The sequence below is a fragment of the Pieris rapae genome, chromosome 7 (genome assembly GCF_905147795.1).
Source record: "Pieris rapae chromosome 7, ilPieRapa1.1, whole genome shotgun sequence".
NCBI classification, from domain to species: Eukaryota; Metazoa; Arthropoda; class Insecta; order Lepidoptera; family Pieridae; genus Pieris; species Pieris rapae.
In genome coordinates, this window is record NC_059515.1 from 2,782,779 (window position 1) to 2,802,899 (window position 20,121).

General features: G+C 32.8%; 4 protein-coding genes across 4 annotated transcripts; 2 read left to right on the forward strand and 2 right to left on the reverse strand.

Moving 5' to 3' along the window:
• Positions 1–328: 328 nt before the first annotated feature.
• On the reverse strand, positions 329–11,335 carry LOC110992722 (sodium-coupled monocarboxylate transporter 2). The gene is made up of 13 exons (XM_022258650.2): positions 11,060–11,335; positions 8,247–8,545; positions 7,737–7,902; positions 7,319–7,430; positions 6,387–6,454; positions 5,893–6,047; positions 4,788–5,031; positions 4,367–4,482; positions 3,122–3,221; positions 2,729–2,899; positions 2,351–2,499; positions 2,007–2,205; positions 329–1,644 (listed from the first exon to the last, which is right to left on the reverse strand). The coding sequence occupies exons 1-13, from the start codon at positions 11,099–11,101 to the stop codon at positions 1,372–1,374; spliced, it is 2,094 nt and encodes a 697-aa protein (XP_022114342.2). The 5' UTR covers positions 11,102–11,335; the 3' UTR covers positions 329–1,371.
• A 1,256-nt stretch (positions 11,336–12,591) lies between these two features.
• LOC110992769 (pollen-specific leucine-rich repeat extensin-like protein 1) lies at positions 12,592–14,523 on the forward strand. The gene is made up of 3 exons (XM_022258722.2): positions 12,592–12,719; positions 12,823–13,251; positions 13,765–14,523. Exons 1-3 carry the CDS (start codon positions 12,705–12,707, stop codon positions 13,852–13,854), a joined length of 534 nt encoding a protein of 177 aa, XP_022114414.2. The 5' UTR covers positions 12,592–12,704; the 3' UTR covers positions 13,855–14,523.
• An 883-nt stretch (positions 14,524–15,406) lies between these two features.
• LOC110992765 lies at positions 15,407–19,230 on the forward strand. The gene is made up of 5 exons (XM_022258719.2): positions 15,407–15,583; positions 15,676–15,903; positions 16,409–16,541; positions 16,837–17,000; positions 18,979–19,230. The coding sequence occupies exons 1-5, from the start codon at positions 15,482–15,484 to the stop codon at positions 19,198–19,200; spliced, it is 849 nt and encodes a 282-aa protein (XP_022114411.2). The 5' UTR covers positions 15,407–15,481; the 3' UTR covers positions 19,201–19,230.
• Positions 19,231–19,442: 212 nt separating this feature from the next.
• LOC110992698 (NADH dehydrogenase [ubiquinone] 1 beta subcomplex subunit 11, mitochondrial) lies at positions 19,443–20,088 on the reverse strand. The gene has a single exon (XM_022258620.2). The coding sequence runs from the start codon at positions 19,926–19,928 to the stop codon at positions 19,497–19,499; it is 432 nt and encodes a 143-aa protein (XP_022114312.1). The 5' UTR covers positions 19,929–20,088; the 3' UTR covers positions 19,443–19,496.
• Positions 20,089–20,121: the final 33 nt, after the last annotated feature.

Below are 20,121 nucleotides of genomic sequence, written 5' to 3' on the forward strand. Positions count from 1 at the left end.
GATTTGGATATATGTAATAGAATAACAAGTGGCATAGCAGGGCACACAGAAATTATGAAGAACAGTGTAATTATGAATTAAAAAATGCACAAAAGTTTAAGTATCAATCTCACTTCGATGCCGTGGTATGGTACTTTATGGCTATTTCGGTGCCTAGTTATACGGCTATGTAGGTTTATTATACTTGACGTATGAGCTACGTGAACAAATTGATTATTTATTATGATACGTACGTTGCGATAACAAAACAGTAACTCAAATTCAACGATGCAAAACAATTGAATAATATTCCACACATTTTCAAACTATAAGGTCATTAATAAACTGGTTTGCACTTGTTAGACATTTAATCAATAATGAAACGGTAAAATTAGCCTTAAATACACGATTTACTGGAATCAGTTAAGTAAGTACATAAATTTATGGAATATAAATAATTGACAGTAACATTAATTTGGTTATTTTCGTTAAGTACATATGATATAAATGTGTATATGTCGAAGCCAATTAGCTTAATTAGCCATCCAATTAACAACCTGGACTTTTAACTAAATGGCGCCGTTTACATTTAGTCTGGCCTTTAGGCCAGAAAGATATTCCGCCGTAGTGTTTGTTACAACATTTATTTTAATAAGCTGGCTGGCTAAAGCTTAGGCCATTCATACCATAGAACAATTGTTTAGGAGAAATAAAAAACATGAAACCATGTTTCATCTTTTACACTTCACATTACACATAAAAACACTACACTTTTGTTGTTTTTCATGAAACTTTGTTTCGAGATTGAGAATGGCAGAAAGTGGAATTAAATTTAAATTAACAGTCAACAGGCTAGGAATTAATGTAACGTCATTAAATCAAAACTCATTTAAGTATTCAATGTAGATGCGTCTTTGGGCATGCTTATGAATGTCAAAACGTTTACAAAATTCTCGAAAGAGCAAAACTACGCTATCCGTTCGAAAAACTGCCAGGAGGCCTTGTTCTGAGAAGAACAGGCAAGAAATTCAGCAACTTTTACCCTCCCTAAACATTACAATAATTCAAAGGAAAATGTCAAGTACAGAATAAAATAAAAATCTGTTCTGTGATTTCGAACAGATTTTTATTTTATTTTCATCGATCCAAGTGATTTGCCTAGCTGTTTGATCAACTGACGGAACATCTTTCAGGCCGTTAGTTAAACGCGCCGTTTTGTAAAAAGGCTAAGCTGTTAATTGTACGGCTCATTAAGCCAGTTGGCTGCGACATATTTATAATTTGTAAGTTATGGTTTCTAATATGTACCCAGGAAGAAAATGCCTTCATTATTTGTTGAATACCTGTACGTTACGTTTTACTCTAGTGCAGTAATACGCTAATATACTAAACTTAACAGGTAGATGTTCTAGAAAGTTGTGGACTTGATTGTGTATCCAATTTAAAGCTAGTGCGATGGTTATGATCGTGGCTTTTCTCTGTGTCCAATGCGAGGTTGTCATGTCCTTGCGTAAGGATCTGTGCGTCGCTATAAAAGACACCACCAGCTAATTCCGAGAGGCGCCTGCGCCGTCTCGTGTCCTTGTCATCTGCAATACTTGGCGGCCGCACGCTCGAACTTCGCCGCCTTTCCAAGCCCATACGCGTTGGTATCCGTAACGCTTTCTGAATCATAAGCAGTTAACCAATTCTTACAATGTAAACAAGTTCACGGAGTGGTGAAACCTTTACAGGTTTGCCAAATTCTTTTAGGCAAAGTCCGAAATATTTGTTTGTCTGTTTGAGAGGCATCTGGACAAACATACTATTTACTGTTATGGTAAATAAAAGAATGTATGAAAATTAAAATTAAGACTGATTTAAAAAAATCTTGCAGTTTTAAATATTCTCGCAAAAGCCAGAATTTTTGTAAAGAAGTGTTATCCTAACAATGACTTACTATGTTTCTCCGGGACCGCTATACAATTTTTTTAACGTAATGTTTCCTACTATCGTGTGTAAAAGTAAACTGATGCATCATTGCCTACCTTTAACTTCTTCGGCAAGGCGTTTAAGAGGGATATGACGGGTGGCGAAATTAGATCAATTGGCACATGGGCGGGATCCGTTACACCGGTTATCACTGATACAACCATTCCAGCCAAGATAGTAGCTACACAACCTAGGCTTGAATACCATAGGTATGAGACTCTGAATAGCCAAAAAACTGCTTCGTCTTGGTTTTCACTGCGAAATATAATTATTTGTGACCATTTATATCGTAAATAAATAGACCGTACGAAAAATTTGAACTGATTAATTGTTATCATGTGTAAACCGCAAATTGTGGCAAAAGTTCAAAATAAGAAACAGTCTATAAACTAGTATTTACCTTGGGGAAATACTCAAAGTCAGATTATAGTAAGCAGGACAGGAATCCGTTGATGTAGGAAGCCGCGGGAGTGGAACCTGCGCTAATTGTGCACCACCGCCTGCTACAACCACTACGAGTAGTCCGAAAATACCGCCTGCCACTGCACCCTATGAGAAAATAATATGTAATCAAAAGTTTGGAGGTTCTTGTTGAACCCTTGGTACGAGTTTAAAATTAATGTGTAATTTCCTTTAAGTAATCTCATGTAGTCGCATTGAATTCGCTAAGTGCGCGCGTGGTTGAAGAACAACGTGCACTAATACATAGTAAAATAATTATAAGAAAAACAAAGAAACTAATAAATGGAAAGGATGCATAAAGTTTTAATAGATTTACCCTAGAATTAGCCCATGGGAATAACATTCCTAAACTAAAGAGACCCAAGGAAACCCCTCCAGCCATGCCGTTGAATGATAGCGCCAATTGTAGAACTGGCCCAAGTCGTTCCACAATAAAGACCAGGGCAAAGGAGATGGCACCACAGGCCAAGCAGACCCACTTTGCTATCTAAATAATTAAAAAAAAATTAATTACTTACGAATTTTAAGTGTCTTATCAAAACTTAAGAGTTTGATGTATTTTCTAAGTATTAATAAGATAATTTAAAAGCAATGGTTAAAGGAAAGTATCAAAATAAAACTTATAAATCGGTTTAAGTATAGCATACTACCTAACTGTAGTTTAGCTACAGTTAGGTACATCTGTCTTAGAACTATTAACGTTTTTTACCATAGCGCCTTTCTCTTCTGGAAGTGTTATCCCTAATAAGCCGTTCGCTAAGTCTTGGCACGCGACTGCAGCTAAAGAGTTTAGGGCTGATGCAACAGTACTGTGGAAATAATTCATAATCTTATAGTTTCACATATAGCACTAAATTTGAAATGACAATATAGATAAACATGTTCAAGTTACGCTGTCTAATACGTTAAGGGCCTGTTTCACAAAGTCCGGATAAGTTCCAAATAAGCTATTTGTTACTTATTGGTATGATAAATAGTATTTTTGCGTTTCACGACTGTCAGATAGCGCTATACGTCATGAAATTCGAAGTATCTTATTTGGAACTTTTATCTTTCGAATAATTTATGTCTTCCATAGCTATTTGGCACTTTATCCATACATTGTGAAACAGGCCCTTAATCTTTCTAAATAAAATCGTCTCGGAAGTTTAGCATACTTAATTTAATACATCCATTATTAATTTGCAAACAATTTACTTCGTACAAATTTAAATCAACTCCAATCAATTTACAACTTAATATATTAAGTAAATTATTTATATTAGGAATATTACTAATCCGTTTTAAGAAGAGCAAGAATTTGAATGGTTTTAGGTCTTTATTATACAACCACATTCAAACCTAAATCTAATTGAGAGCTTTCCAACGATTTTAATGATTGAAATTTTTCATAACCCGACTTAAACGAATAATTATAGATAATGAAAATTATTGCAACGGTTTCCTTTATTGAAAATGTATTCCGACTCCTTACATAAAAATATTATCGCACAATATTGACTTGATTAATGTTAAATTCGAGGGAGATGTCTCAAATTGAAACCGGAATGATATCTGGCCATTTCTGGTTAGTTCTTAATTTAAGACCTAATACTGAATCTGAGTTAGTTATTCAAGAGCTATCATACCCAACGGGTTACAAGTTTTAATTGAGTGTATTATAATGGTGTTTTATAAATTGAGATTTTTGGGCAACAATTCTTGGGTAGGTAATAACAAATCTATAATTTGGAGCATTAGCGTCCGAAGCTTATTCAACCAGCCAGCGTAAGGCATTGATGCTTAACAATTAATTTAAAAATGAATAAACTTTACATAAACTCAACTTATTTAATAGGATTAATTTTAGTTTATTAGTTACTCAGCTGTAATTTGTGTATCCTACGCAATCTAAAATATATATTTTATTTGGTCTATTTATTCTGATTACATCAGAATGAAGAATAATATTTACCCGAGACTAGCAGCGAAAATGCCAGCGACGAAGAAGCCAGGAACGCCCGGGTATTTTCCAAATTCCCTCACCACATATAGTGGAAGTAATCGATCTGATGCACTGATAACTCCAGCCTAGGAATTGGTAAGTTTGTACTACTGTATACCTATTACTAATAGCTATGGGATTTAAAAGTGTTATTTATTTTTGGTTTCTGAATTGATGAACTTTGGATGGATTCATAAAGTAATAAATATAATTATTTTTTGTATTAAAATTCATAACATTTAACTGTGAATTCGTCATTGAATTATCATTCTAACATTTTTTTTTTTGTTTTCCCGTAAACTGATCCTTCAGATTCAACTTGAATCAACGTGCGTCTTAGTGAGACAGTACAAATTACCTGACGAATTATACTAATTTATATTCAACTCACCTGTATTGGATCGCAACCAGAATAATGGGCGGCAAGCACAGCTCCGGTGATGAAATTCACAGAATACACGGCAATCAAGCCAATTGCAGATACCCATAGAGCGATTCTAGCTTGTGATATCCGCTCAACAGATAAGTATTTTTGTACGGAAGCCTGGTTTGCGCAAAACATGCTCACCCAGTACATTGTGCCACCAACAACTACTGACCAAAACGAATGGCGGACCGTGGGATCTGGGTCCATACTAAAATAATAAAATTTAAGTAAATTATTAATACCATTTAAATATGCAATAAATAGAATTTCTCTTGACAACCTTTTAAAGGAACATTAAATAAAAGATAACCCCAATAAATTCAAAATATTATAAATTAATATAATTATTAAAATTATTCAGTATTTTTACACTATTTTATTTAAGAATGTTAACTTAGTTATATTGTTCAAAAGTTTAAATTTTTTTTTATCGAATCGATACACGTTCGATCGTATCACAAGTTTCACCAAGATCATTTTTACGATCAAAAAGGTAACTTTTAGTTTAACTAATACAATTTGTTTTTCTAATGTTAACTTTTTTAATTTAATTCAGTAATGTTAAGACAAATTGCTTACGTCTTTTACTTCTCTAGACCTTATATTATTTTATTAATAACTCTTTTCTTTGATGTTATATACTAAATGTGTTTTTACCTGGCTCTTATCGTAAATATATTTTTTTAGTTTTTATGATTTATTTTCTGCGTTCAAACGGACGCAAGTACCTTTTTTTGCTTATAATCAACCAATAAAACCAAATAAATATATATAAAACCAACCGCTGTCTTTGAGTTTCATTATCATTTAATATTGTTCTAATAAAGACGACTAAGTACCGACATATTACCGAAAGCCCGAAATATACCTGACACCTCTCCATACAATCCTGCATATTTACCGAGGTGATAGGGCAAATAGTTTATCGCAGAAGATTGTTGCCTCATCTAATATATCGATGTCGAAATGGATTAGAACGTATTACTTGCAAGGAGAAATTATTTTACAATAGTGAACGGTGCAACTTTGAGATCTATCTTAATAATTATTTGCACTTTGCAATACTTACTCAAAAAAGTGTAGTCTATCAGAACGTCTAGAATAATCCCATACTGCGTTAAGACCGCCAACTTGGTCGGCACCTAAAGCTAATATTGTCGCTAATGATGCTAAAAGAACTGCCGATTGAAAAGAATCTGTCATGATTACCGCTTTCATTCCACCCTGAAAATAAAGTAATGAGCCACATTCAAAATGGACGTCAAGTGGAAATTCATTTGCTAATAGACTTAATCGTCTTAGTCTTACATAGATGTTCAAAGTTGAAGCAAACGACCTTTACCTTTATACTTTGCCTATATACTCTTTATATTGGGGCATTATAAAATGTTATACCTCTTAATTCAATGAAAATTCAAAATTCTACTGTACCCCTATTAGTCTTATGATATTTTTTTAGGTTAATTAGGAACAATGTCGCTTTACGCTGGTTTGTTTAATATTAAAAATGTAGTGGGTTTTAAGTCTATGTAAGTGTTCTAGTAGATTAATATGTTTACTTACTTGGGAAGCGTAAAAAATACAAACTACGTAGACGAGCGATACTGCTACATACGTATTTAGTCCAGTTACTGAAAAAAAGTAAGTACTTTAAAGCACTGTGCGTATGCAATTTTAAACCAAACGGAAAAAAATCAGATCCGTGGTCATTTTAAATTGTAATGTATTTATTACATTTTCGTATTTAATGAATTATATGAATCATTTATAATAATACGAGAAATATCATGGAGTTTTATAATCGAATAGTAGAGCGTTTTCAATTAATTTCTCGATACTTTTAAGGCAATTCATAAGCCTTCAAGCTCTTCTAAGCGATTTCTGTTCTCCGGAAATTTAATCGAGGGCATTTCTAATTTAAGCATTTAAAATATGTGCAGGTTTGAAGCTATGCGCTCTTCCTACAGTCTCCATAGAGCACTGTAAGTAACAAGTAAACATATTGTCAAATAGAAGGTAACATTTTACCATCCGTTATTGAAAAGGAACTGTTGCGAAATGCTATGAAGTCATATTCACATTACTATAACTGAATTAATTTTACGACCCTATTATTGTGTCATTGTGTGTCGCATTCGCGTTACGTTTTGAATTTCATAATCGCTCGTTACCATAATTTCGATTTTCTTTTGTCGACAGGAATACGCGTTCGGAACGATTATTTAATATAACCTCCGACTTATCATTTCTATTAACATCTTTTAAAAATATTATTAGAAGATTTTAAAGAACGGCATTGCTTCAGATTTTTTTTAAACCGTTCCAAATCTTGTATTGGGCATCTCAGGATTTTTAGCTAATTCTGTTTTTCTTTATTAGGTTTATTAGGTTCAGGGAGTAATCCAAAAGGTTTCTGACACACGTATGGGTCGATCACGGGTAGTCACAATTCTTAATACGTTTTAGATAATCAATAATAAAATAAAAAAACCAACCATCTGAAAGAGCAAGAGCTGGAGCATAAACAGCTACTGCAGTGTACAATATCATTTGAAGCATGTATAATGCGCTTGCATAAACTCGTATAGATTTGCAGAATCGCACCTCCTAAAACAATACGTAATAAATAAGTACATACAAGCAATTCCTTCACTTCTTATCTCTTAATCAAGGACTATAAGCAAACAGCGTGTTTACGACCATATCCACATACATATGCATTACAGCCGCATGTTTCTTACTGATGTATAATAGGGATTGATAACAAACACATTGAACGAAAATTAGACGTTTATTTTTCTCATGTAGTTCTAAATTTTACTTACTAATTATATAACTAGAAATTAAACCCGTTTCAATGTTTCGAGAAGGTAAGTAAAATTTTCTTACTGTATATTGAAAGTTTACGGTTACCAGGTATTCGTAGCATGATGTCAATCGAAGCCTCATAAAAACGGGTAGATAAAGTTGACTAGAAATGGGAACAACCAGAACAAAAGCAATGCAAATCATCCAAAACTGCGCTCCAGCTATGTACATTTCTGCTGGATTGCCCAATAATTCGATAGCAGTTATAAAACTGAAAAAAAAAATAGTTAGTTTGTCCTAGAAATTTGGAGATTTGATTTATATCGATCACAACTTGTTTTTATAAGATAAAATTATTAATTATGCATCAAGGCGCATTTTTATGATATACAAAAATTTATTGAATCACTGCGTAAACTACTGAATTGTGGTTCTAGTAAAATCAAAGTAAATAATTCAAATAATAGAATATTTTCACAAAAAAATATCAATGTCGTGAAGTTCTGTCGGGCCTAAATTTATAGAAAAAAATATGCTCTGAAATATAAAAAAAAAACAAACATTCCAAGCACATAAATAATAACGTAAGTTGAATAGAAGCGTAGACAATCTTACCTAGCCGCTAAACTTAAAGCCATGGGAAATGTTCCCATCGATGATCCACCTAAAAGAAAATCATCTCCAGTCGTTTGTTTCTCACCACAATAGCCATAAAATACGCCGATTGCACAAGAAACAAATAACATAGCAGCAAGTACCCCATAGTCTTGCCAGTGAAAAAGTTCCGAGAGATCGGTCTCATTTCCGGAGCTGGTATTGTTTATGGATGTACTGGCATTGAGGGTTGATGCGGAGGCGGCCGCAAAAAGGCATGATGTCGTCGTAAAAATTACAAGATTATGTAATAACGACAACTGAAACAAAAATATATTTTACATATCTATTTCGTAATATGTAATAAGTAATATAGTAATTTTAAAAGTAATCCATTTTAATTGAAGATCAGGGCTATACTTATATAAGGATCGTGAATCTATAGCCACATTATTCCTCAACACATTTACGCGTTTATAAACGTGTATTGAACACCCTACAATTGCAGTAATGACGGAAGTTAATTGTGCGTAGGTGTCGGTAAAAACGGTTTTGATCAATGAGTTACAAGGAACATGTCTATAACGTTAATTCTAGTGATTTTCCAATTTAATTAATTAATAGATTGCTTGAGTTTTTTAAGGCGATTGAATTTTCTATTTATTTTATTCTACTAGTTTTCTGTAATTGCTCTAATCCAACAAAGGAACTAGTTCCGACCCATGTTTCTTGCAGCTCTTGGTGTTAAAGCCAAGATGTTAAGCTAAGCAAGGTAGCAAAAGGTTTGACCAATAATATCTGAGGTTCCTTAATTTTGTCGTTACTTCAGTGTTTATGATGAGTTTTTATGTATTTTGAATATAAGTATAGTAAATATCTTTGTTAATTTTTTTCTGAATTGGAAATTTGATAAATATGTATTGAATATCTTAAGTTTAAATATCTACAAAACACTATCCATGAATCGAAATTAAGCAACCGTAATAAAATTCTTTATAAATTTTTATTAGCATAACTTGCTTATTAAAGTCGACGTTATGCCTATTATTTCAGCTTCTGCTACGAAGCGATCTCGAATTGAGCTGAATTGGAAAAAACCGGTTCAGCGTTCATTAAAACTTATTTACGGCGGTAAGTTCCAGATAATATAAAACTATATGGTGTTACTGACAGCTCATGGGATTGTTTGCGTGGCTCCATTCATGATACATTCCAAGCAATTAAAATAAACTTGTCATGCGGAGTTAAGATAATTCAAGACCATACAAAACATCTGTAGATTTTCCTGTTTCTTGTCGCAGATATATTTACGAAACCAATGTTTCGTTACATTCAGGAAAAGCATAGACAACTGCCAAAAAATGAGACGTGGCTCTAGACGAGTCTTAGTCTATATACAACATCAACAAATAGTTAAGACATTTGAATCAAAGTGTATTGAATTATTTATTAATTGACACGTTACACACCTACATTATAAATACAAACATATATTATTAGGGAAATAATGGGTGTAAAATATCATTGTCTTAACAGATTTGTATTTTTTCTATATACGCTAGTAAGGATAATATGCAGATAAATATTATATTTTATGTGAGTGAGTGATTTTGAATGAAACATATTTGGATAAAATTTAACCCGGATGGATTAAACTTTTTTTCGTCTTTTTAAATGTTATGAGATTGGATTAGATATATTTATTTTATATGGTATATGTTGTCGTCGCTTCGCTCTTCGCTCTCTCACGTCTGCGTTTCGCTTCCGGTCGAGATTCTATAAAATTTTAAAATAACCAATAAAATTAAAAATTTTAACGATCGAAGATTAAAAGACGACTACGTTTATTGTTTTTTATGTTACAGGAGGCAGATGGGCAGGAGATGTTTTCATAGTTTTTCTCCTTACGAAGCCGTTTCCTCTTTAACCACTACCTTAAAAATAAAATTATCAGTAACATTTAAAAAATCGCATTACAAATACAAACATCTCAAACAATATAATGCCTGACCGATGACCTATACAGAAAACATTTTTACTGTGCAAAACAGTTTAAATATGAATGTATTATGAAGAAGTAATTTAGTTATATACTGTTTACATGTAATAAGGAAGTGTCTGGCTGTCCACAACACGGAATCCTAGTGTTATCCACTTTACTTTATCTAAATATATATTGTGTTTAATAAAGTTTTTTATTTCTTAATATATTTTTACAATATTTTATGTCGATTTATTTATTTAATATTTCTAAATATATTGTCTTTTTCTGTCTACCACATGGATAAACATGTCAGGCCAAGAAAGCTGCCCACCGACTTACCTATAAAGGAAAATGCTTCATGATACCGTTACGTCTGAGGACAAGACCCATTAGGTTTCTTATGCCACTGGACGTATGTATGTATGTATGGTACGAAAACGTTACAATGCCCCATGGTATAGGAACTTTTGGGAACTTGTATTACTAGAAAAGTACACTGTCATAGTAACATGTAGGTTAAGCTTGTAAATTATCTAATTGTTGTTGGTATTTATTACTACTCATACGCATTCATGTTGGAAATATATACTGAATTAAAAAAAAAATTAAACCTTCATAATCTTCATAACATTAACCTTCTATGTCATATAATAATAATTACTTTATGTACGTATTAAGTTACGAAATTATGACATAGTAATTGGCACGTAACAACTTTTCGTGAGTGTTTCCTAGAGCGGTTTCTTAATTCTCTAAGACGCCGACCATCTAAATGTGAGTGTATAAACTCATAAGTCAATCTAAAACATGCATATATTATCGTTTAGAGAATTCTCAAACTACAATTTACCTTAAGTAAAGGACAACGCCGCTTGAAATTATCGGTTGCCATTCTTGAATATGTTGTGATTAATCTCTATCCATATTACACTTTATCAAAGAAAAAAACGTTCGACCGTAATCGAACTAATACACGTCCTGACCACACTGTTTAGTTTTGACTGTACTGAACGCCCAACATGCACACCAATAAATGGTAATTAATCCGATGACACAGAACACTTTGTCTCACTTCACATTCTTTATATGAACCCTTTTTCTGGTTATCTAAGAAAATTCATCACCAATATATTATCACTGCACAATAATTAATATTTCCAAGATTTGCAACTTAAAGAACATGACATTAAATTAAGTGAATTAAATAATCCATCTTGATATTATTCGCTCATTTACGATACATGGTATTTATCCAAATTTGTTTGTGTTTGTAATTTCGTGAAATGTATTTTCAGCTGAAACAATTGTAACGTTATATCCGTTATTGCGACTATTTTATAGTAATCAAGAAACATTATAATGCCTCATACAATCTATACAATAACATCTAAGTTGTGCGTGCTATCAGAAATGATTGGTCAACCGTGGAATCATTCGTCAGTTGCATCGACACCATGATTTCTAACAACTTTAAAATGCATAATATTCATATGGTAAAATTAAAAGGCTAATGGCTAAAAAAGGCTAATGGCTAAAAAAGGCTAATGGCTAAAAAAGGCTATATGTTCTGATATGAGGCTATTTATAAATATACACTTACAATTAATACGCATTGATTGGCATCTAGGTGCTTTTTCCGAGAATAAACTATAGACGTAGGTTCTGACCAAACTTCGTTACATATTTTCCCAATTTCACTTGCTCAAATGGATATTTCTAACTAATGACTGATATTACTTCGCACGTGTCGCGAGGCTTAGGCACGCTTAAATTGTTATTTGTTTTCAACAAAAGGGGCACTTATCGCAGAATCCATATTTCATGGTTATTTCAATCGTCAGATGGTTTATTCAGTAATTTATGATTTATTTAACTTTAACACTATAATAGCATAGGAAACAGGTTTATCTTCATTAATTGTCGGACTTATTAAAGTCATTGAGTTAATGAAAGGTAACAATAAAATTGATGGGAGCCACGTTTTCTAAGATCCTATTATGTCATTTGTAGATCTTTAACGAACCTTAATATAAACTAAACTCCTTTTAATTATTTTATTTAAATATTATAATTATTAAATTGTAAGGTTAGTTATTAGGTACATTAGATGCTAGTTATTTGTGCATGTTTGCTATAGTTTAATTAATTACTGTTGTTTTTGAAGAAATATGACCAGTTTAGTAATACCAATTTAACATAGTATAAAAATAATAATATGTAAATTTTAAAATAAAATTTATTTATTATTATAATTAGAATAAAATATGTTACGATAAATGAAAGAAATATCTGTATCTCCTGCTAAATACTAATTTCTTTTAAAATAATACGTGTTGCGATGTTGTCAGCAGGAGGGCTGAACCATAAGGTTGCGCAAGGCATGAGGACCAACGAAAGTGCCCCCACCCTAGGTTAGAGCGGAAACCTCTTAAATACTCTGCTTCATTCTCTCTGCTGGACATAACACTGTCTTTGCCTGCTATTTGTGCATCAGTATGTGTCAAAAAAAGGTACGAGTCGTAATCTAATTTATCCAGCGTTGTTATTGCACTATTTGTGTCAAAACTATTGAATATTAATTTATTATTTGTTTTATAATATTTATTTGTGTAGGTGATGCAGACAATAATTTTCGCGGCGGTGTTGGTGTGTGCTGTAGCGAGGCCGGAGCCTCCATCGTCGTATGGTCCCCCGGCGACATCATACGGGGTACCTGCCCCGCAGTACGGTCCCCCTCAACAACCGATTGTTCACAAACATGTCTACGTCCACGTTCCTCCTCCCGATAACGAAGTGCCCAAACCCCAGAAGCAAATATACGTGCCTCCTCCACAAAAACACTACAAAATAGTGTTCATCAAAGCACCGACACCGCCAACGCCGACCGCACCTGTTATTCCAGTACAGCCTCAGAACGAAGAAAAGACACTTGTATATGTGTTGGTTAAAAAGCCTGAGGATCAACCTGATATTGTGATTCCTACACCTGCCCCGACACAGCCTTCCAAGCCGGAGGTCTATTTCATCAGATATAAGACACAGGTAAATTAATTTATTAATCTCATTTTTGACACGGGATTGTTTGCACTATGTGGAAGAAAATGGGCTCCGATTTTAAGTTATAAAATTATTTTTAAATATCTGTCAGATCTTTGTCAACGATATTCTAAAAGTGTACTACTAAACATCTTTACAAATCTTTTTATAATTATATAAGTATGAGGGCATTCTTTTTCGAAAATGAAAGTATGTTAACTACTACAATTATTTATTGTTATGAATGGCATTACAACATATATAATGGTATGGCTTGAATACAAATTACTTATATGTTCGTTCAATTTACTATGAATAACAATGTATATATATAATTTTAAAACGATAAATTCAAGTAGCACATAAATCAAGAAAACATATATCAATGTCACAAGATACTTTAATTATTTTATGTTCATTGCGTAATGGTGGTCTTTTAATCAAAACAAAATTACATTAATTAATACTGTAAGAGTGATTTTTAAACCTGATAAGTTTTTATTTGTTTTTTTTTTTCAGAAACAAGACGGTTACCCTGCTGCAGCGCCTCCAGCTTCTCAATACGGTCCACCCGCTTCAGCTCCATCTTCTGAATACGGCGCTCCTTAAAAATAAATAAAATTCAAATACGCTTTCCTTAGAATACCTTTTAGCGTAAGTAGGAAAACCAAAAATATGTATATATTTCTATTTTTATATTTAGTATATGCTAAGTTTGTTGACCGTGACCGCAAAACGATAGACTGCAGTTAGTTTGTTTCATTTTTTAAACAACTTAGTTTTTGCCTCCAAAAATTTAAACTTTCAAAAGACTATCTAAATATCGAAGTATTTTCTTTGCATTCGAAGCTCTGATTACGTAGATGGCATAACTTCATCAACTATAACACAAATTAACCCAAAAGTATCGTGTGGTAGTAAATACAAAAATATATTATCTGTGATATAAGAAATAAGGGCTTAATGATTTAATACACAAGTTTTCAAGATTTCAAAATTCGACTATTTCAGATTTATATTATTTGAATTTATGTATTGGAATTTATTTTATTTATTGTTTATGTATTGGAAACCTATACATACACAGTCGAACGAGTAAAGCCAATTGCTTATAGATAGTTTATTAGTTCAATGGGTCATGCGGGTACAATCATTATAAAGAAACATCAGCTTCAGCTTGATTGTATCAATTTCTTGTGCATAATGCAAAATATATTTTCTTGTAAATACACTTTTTTATATCTAATCGTTGAAAATATAATAAAATGTTGATATTAACTGTATTTTCTTTTAAAACCTTTGTTTTACATTTTAAACGCACACATACAGTCGACAGTGATAAATTTTAAAGTAAATATTTCTTAATCACCATCGGCCATATTGTGTAATACAGCGCTAAATAGCTTACGAGAGGGTTGTTAGTGTGATGCTAAAAAGAAAAACTTTGTTATGCGTAACCTAATATATAAACATTTCAATACAATATATAAAAAATCATAGAATGTATATGAATCAATGAATGTATATGAATCTATCCATAAATATACCCTTTATAGAATATAATTACATACAGGTTTCCCGAAATTCACATTTTATCCGCCTGCAAGCGAATCTGTTTTTTTTCTAGAAAATACCTAAAATCTATAGATTGTGATATGTTACACACAACATATCGATATTGATAATGTGTGCGGTGCCATACTCTTCGCTAAGCTATTGGCGTCGCGTCGCCTCTATAGTCATTACACATAGTCTACATTTACATCTCTATATACATCTATTAAGTGCGTAATACAGTTCATATTTGTTCATCTAAAAAATAACAATGTATGTAAAGATTATGAACTATCACACGGAATTATGTTTATATCCGCGCTCCATACTTTCACGATACGAGAAGCGACGATGGAGAGCCATTGTATTTCATTTCCGCGTGCTAAATTGCAGATTGTAGCGTATGTAATGTAACCTTGGAAGAATCGTGACTTATCTGAAAATACCATTTTACGATTGATTTTCAAAATTTCGACTATTGACACATTTCCTCTATGGTTGCGTATTTTGAATTAAAATGATATCATACGAGTTTGAAATAAGCGCGAATGTTCTATATTTAAATTGTCCAAAATATCCTCAGTTGCTGTTGGCGATTATTTTGGTACTGATCTCGAAGTTATTGGCAGTTGTTTGGGACTAAGTCACTGTTCTAGACGTTTGCAGATTTTTAAGTAAAGATATGACGCTTGAGATTGAAACCGATGTTAATGTAGGCCTTGAGCCATGTGTGGCTGCCTGGAATAAAAATCTATTTATCGGAACGGAATGTGGATCTGTTGTTGTAAGTGGTTGCTATTAGAGAAATTTCTTGAATTCTTAAAGCAAATTTTTTTTTAATTCGTAGTTTTTTTAATTAAGTAGTTTATGTTCTAGGTACTTAATGACAATCTTCAATTTGAAACAAAATGGGCAGCTCATGAAGCACAGATATTTGCTATAGCTATAAGCAACTCTAATGTTTATACAACTTCAAATGATGGAAGTATTAAAGTTTGGACATTAAAAGGTGAAAAAGTAACTGAATTAAAAACCGACGGCGCCGATATAGGAGCCATGTTTGTCTTAGGTCAAGAATTATATGCAGGAGATGAAGGTGGAAATGTAAGTTTAATTTCTATGAAATAAGCAATTAAAATAATTAAATTGGGAAACGCTGAAATTTTAATGTAATGTGTGTTAACTATGTAAATAAGAGTTCTTTAGCACGATGAATGTTTATAATTTAATATAATTAAAGTTATTCCAGTGCTTATAGGAAATCATGTATCTCTAAATAATGAAATAAGAGTTCGCATACATAACCATTAAATAAGTTTTATTTGAGTAGTACTCGCGTAATCTAAGTACAATATTATGCGTTAGCTAAAAAAAGCTTACGGAATTGCTACCTTTAGGATAAAATAGAAGTGTGCACTGTCGAGTATATACTTTATATATATTATGTATACAAATTTTAATGGTTAGAAAAGAATTTACACTCGCATACAAAAGAATGAAAAATCGGAATAAAATAACCGTCTGTATTATTTCACATTACGTTTATTGTACTATTTGCTAAAGCTTCTTTTAAGGCGCATAACGTTCCTAAATATACTTTTTTTTACAGATTTTTGTCTACGAGAATAACGCCCTGAAAGCCTTCTACAATGTTTTGGAAGAGGTCAAAGATGTTGTTGTGAAACCTCCATACATGTTTACTGCTCGTGATCTCTATGTAACAATAACTGAAATTAAACCAGGCAAGTATTTAGAATTTAGGTTTCATATCTATTCTCATTTTTTCTTTAGGTAAAACGATTATGATTGTTTTCTAAATCTATAAAAAGATTGAAATCAACATATTTAAGTAAGTTCTGTCTTTTATTTCTCACATAAAAATCTAGATAAAATCGCGTATTGATCCAGTAAAAATGGATTAACGTTTAACTGTTAAAACAACGTTACATTTTTAATACAGTTTTAATTTCATACAACGAGAAATAGTCTTTAGTGCTTTTAAAGAATTTATAGATCTTATGTAACTCAATATTTTAGATCAATCAAAGGATCGATTTGTCACTCGCCATGTTATGGAAGGAAGGGCGCCAATGAGGATACTTAACGAATCTCGTTTAGTGGTGATCGGGAGAGGTGGAAATAATTTACAATTACATGAGTTATCACTTGAATCGAAATTTAAAAAACTGCATGACGTAAAGGTATTTATTTATTGAAGTTTATCACAGCATACAATATTCTACATTACAAGCTGTTTTATTTATATATGACAGCTAAGTTTAAATCTCCATCAATGTTGTTTGTTGTTTTAAAATGTGTCAAAGTCCAAATTACAGGAGGAGGCGGATATACTACAAATATTAAGTTTCTTTGTTATTTAATTATTATGTATGTTAGGTGACCCATAAGTCCTCAAAATCCAATTCCCATCACACAACTCTGAAAAAAGGAGCTTCTTTGGAGACTGCGAATATCGACACCCACACAACCTCGAATGATCTCTTCAATAAACACATCTATTGTCAAATAATTAAATTCAGATTTCAATCAAGTTTTGGTAAAAGCGATGATCTTGTAATTAGAAGTTGATAAATTTTGAGAAAGTTTTCCGTTTAGTTCTCAATCCTTGAACGTTTTGATAATACATGTCAAGCATCCTAAAAATAAAAAGAAAAATACAAGAGTAAACAGTGAATTACTAACCTAAAAATACAATAAGTTTACAATTTAATATACTTTATTATCTTAAATGAAGGTTTTGTTATTCTTAATAAGCGAGGCTTGGCAGTTTTCGTTATTTCTCGTAAAGCCGCATCCGTTGCTTACCCATTCAAATTTACACTGCTTCACCACATACTGTTTGGCCACACAAATGGGTTAGATAGTTCCTTTGATACCAAGATGATAAGAGTACATGTACAATCTATCTTATGGATTCTTCTTATTAAATTATCTCACAGCAGCTAAAAACAAAGTCACGTGTACGCGGGCTACGTAACTTTTTTGTGGACTCAGTTTCCGCACTTAGATGCTGAGTAGGTCCGTTGTACGTAAAGTCCTGGCTAACTCGGTCAGCCTAACTCCTTCCAAATGCACAGAAGCCTCCTGGGCACTTCGCAGGATTCACAGAGCGACCTCACTATTCCGAGGATTTCTGCACGTTGTTTAGGCACAGCTTTGCATTCAGGTCTACGTGGGTTACTGATTCCTCTGCGCTGAAACAGCCTGCACATGGGACTATCTGTCGCACCTAGGACAAAAATATGTTTATTAAGGAGACAATGACCTGTAATTGACCCTATCATTATTTTGAAATTAGTTCTGTTTAAGTTTAGAAGCTGCTTTGTCAGTAGCACTTCGTGACCAACGTTGAGAGCCTCTCCTCGTAAGTTCATCTGCAGCATCATTGCCAAGAGATCCACTGTGTCCCTTAATCCATTGTAGGATAACTATGTTTGTCAGGGTTATTGCCTCCAGTGCATTGTGACACTCCAGTATCAGCACAGATGCACTGTCGGATACGAAATTCTTTTTCTTCTCTCCATTTCAGTGGTTTATAACGCTGTGCTATGTAGGCTCTGAGTACTGGCACAAGATAGTCTTCTACAAGAGTCCCACTTCCTTTTGAAGATCTGGGCGGATCTGCCGTTCAGGCTAGCCAGCCAGTTTTTTTTAAATCGTCTTCTTACGGCCCAATTACTGACTGGGACAAGTATACAGTTCCTGACCTTCCGACGGTGTCTCTCCAATTCAGGGCACCACCAGATGTTTCTCCATCTCGCCACGGCCCACCAGGAGAAACGACTGCATAGCTTGTAAGGAGTAGGAACGTTAGGTTATTAGCATGTTTTTTGTTTATCCTGTCATGTCCTGTATATCAATGTTTGTTGGGATTGTCAGTTTGTCTCCCTCGGAGTTTTGTTATTGTGGTCGGCTTTCGTAGTAATGCATATTTACCAACCAATAGCAATCTTAAAGTTTAGACCATTCAGTTTAGTTTTCTTTTTAATAAAATAACCGGAATGAATTACTACCATCTACTAGTACTTATTCATTAACAAACTTTACATATTACCTATGGTAAATAAGAACCAAATTATACATACTATTTTTATTATATTAACTATTAAACAGCACCATATAACTATATCCAGAATTAATAAAGCTTATTGTTATTAGGTAAGTGACATGATTCTGACAAGTCTTACAACCAGTGGAGACTTTGCTTGGACTGCTGGCTGGGATGGTTTTGTGCGTAGATGGAAAGTATCTGGGGACAGACTTCAAGCTGCAGGTGAAATTAATCTTGGTGGATGTATTAATGCTTTAGTTACAATATCTTTGGATCATGTTTGTGCCCTTTTAACAGGTGGTTGTGTTCTTATAATAAAATCTATGTAAGTTAATGGATTTTATCAAATTGTACTTAATTTTAATGTTAGTTCTGCAAAAGTCTATTTTATTTATAAAACAATGTTTATATCAATAGGTCTAGCTAGAGCTGATATATTATTATGCTTTAGTAATTAATATATTATCCTACTATGAGAACAATAAAGATATTTTCTATTAAGTATTGATTGGTTTTATTTCAAATGATGTATAAAATATATGTACATAGGATTGTAAGTAAAAGTCTCATCTTATAGAACACTTTTAATAACTACTATATAGATTTTACATAACCAAGTATTGTCTTATATGATAATTTCAACATCACATAAATCACTTTCGGATGGAAGCTTTACGGTTTTAGGGTTCACATAATTTGGATCAATTGGTTTTAATCCAGCCTTCTCACGTCTGTACAATTCCAGATAAGCTTCTCTTTGCGACCAGTCTTTCAGATGAATATCAGGATAGTATGCCCAAAAGAAACCACCAAATACAATGCATAAGCTTACAGTGAAGAAGTAAGACGCATGATGAGCATTTGTATCGTCTTCCTTACTAGTATAGTCGAACCCGTAGCTTACCCAGTTTTTATCTTCGGTTTTAGTTTCACTGACAGTGGCAGCGCTATCGCTGTTCTTCTTGGATGTAGAAATAGCACGACTACTTTTAGCTAAATGATTCCAAAGACATCGTTGTATCATAGTCATATGCTTTAGTTTTATCAGCGCTGCCATTGTATCGTCCTAATAGAAATTTCACCTTTAAATGTTGAATTTTAAACAGACTTCTCTTTAAAGTTAGTCGATTCTTTCCTCTTACAGCTGTGAAAATTAATTATGAAACCATTTTCTTGACAGCAAAAGGTAAAAATTTGCGAAAAGTAACAAAATCCTAGTGTCAATTGTCATTATGCACACATATTACCAA

Bases quoted from the DNA above. Each gene is read 5' to 3' on its own strand.
- LOC110992722 (XM_022258650.2), bottom strand. From the start codon at position 11,101: ATGGCAACCGATAATTTCAAGCGGCGTTGTCCTTTACTTAAG. The intron at 7,431-7,736 runs GTAACCGTAAAC...GTATTGTTTTAG, and splicing joins CATCATGCTACGAATACCTG to GAGGTGCGATTCTGCAAATC. The intron at 3,222-4,366 runs GTAAATATTATT...TTATTTCCACAG, and splicing joins ATTTTCGCTGCTAGTCTCGG to TACTGTTGCATCAGCCCTAA.
- LOC110992769 (XM_022258722.2), top strand. The intron at 13,252-13,764 runs GTAAATTAATTT...TTTTTTTTTCAG, and splicing joins TCATCAGATATAAGACACAG to AAACAAGACGGTTACCCTGC.
- LOC110992765 (XM_022258719.2), top strand. From the start codon at position 15,482: ATGACGCTTGAGATTGAAACCGATGTTAATGTAGGCCTTGAGCCATGT. The intron at 15,904-16,408 runs GTAAGTTTAATT...TTTTTTTTACAG, and splicing joins CAGGAGATGAAGGTGGAAAT to ATTTTTGTCTACGAGAATAA. The intron at 16,542-16,836 runs GCAAGTATTTAG...TCAATATTTTAG, and splicing joins AATAACTGAAATTAAACCAG to ATCAATCAAAGGATCGATTT.
- LOC110992698 (XM_022258620.2), bottom strand. From the start codon at position 19,928: ATGGCAGCGCTGATAAAACTAAAGCATATGACTATGATACAACGATGT.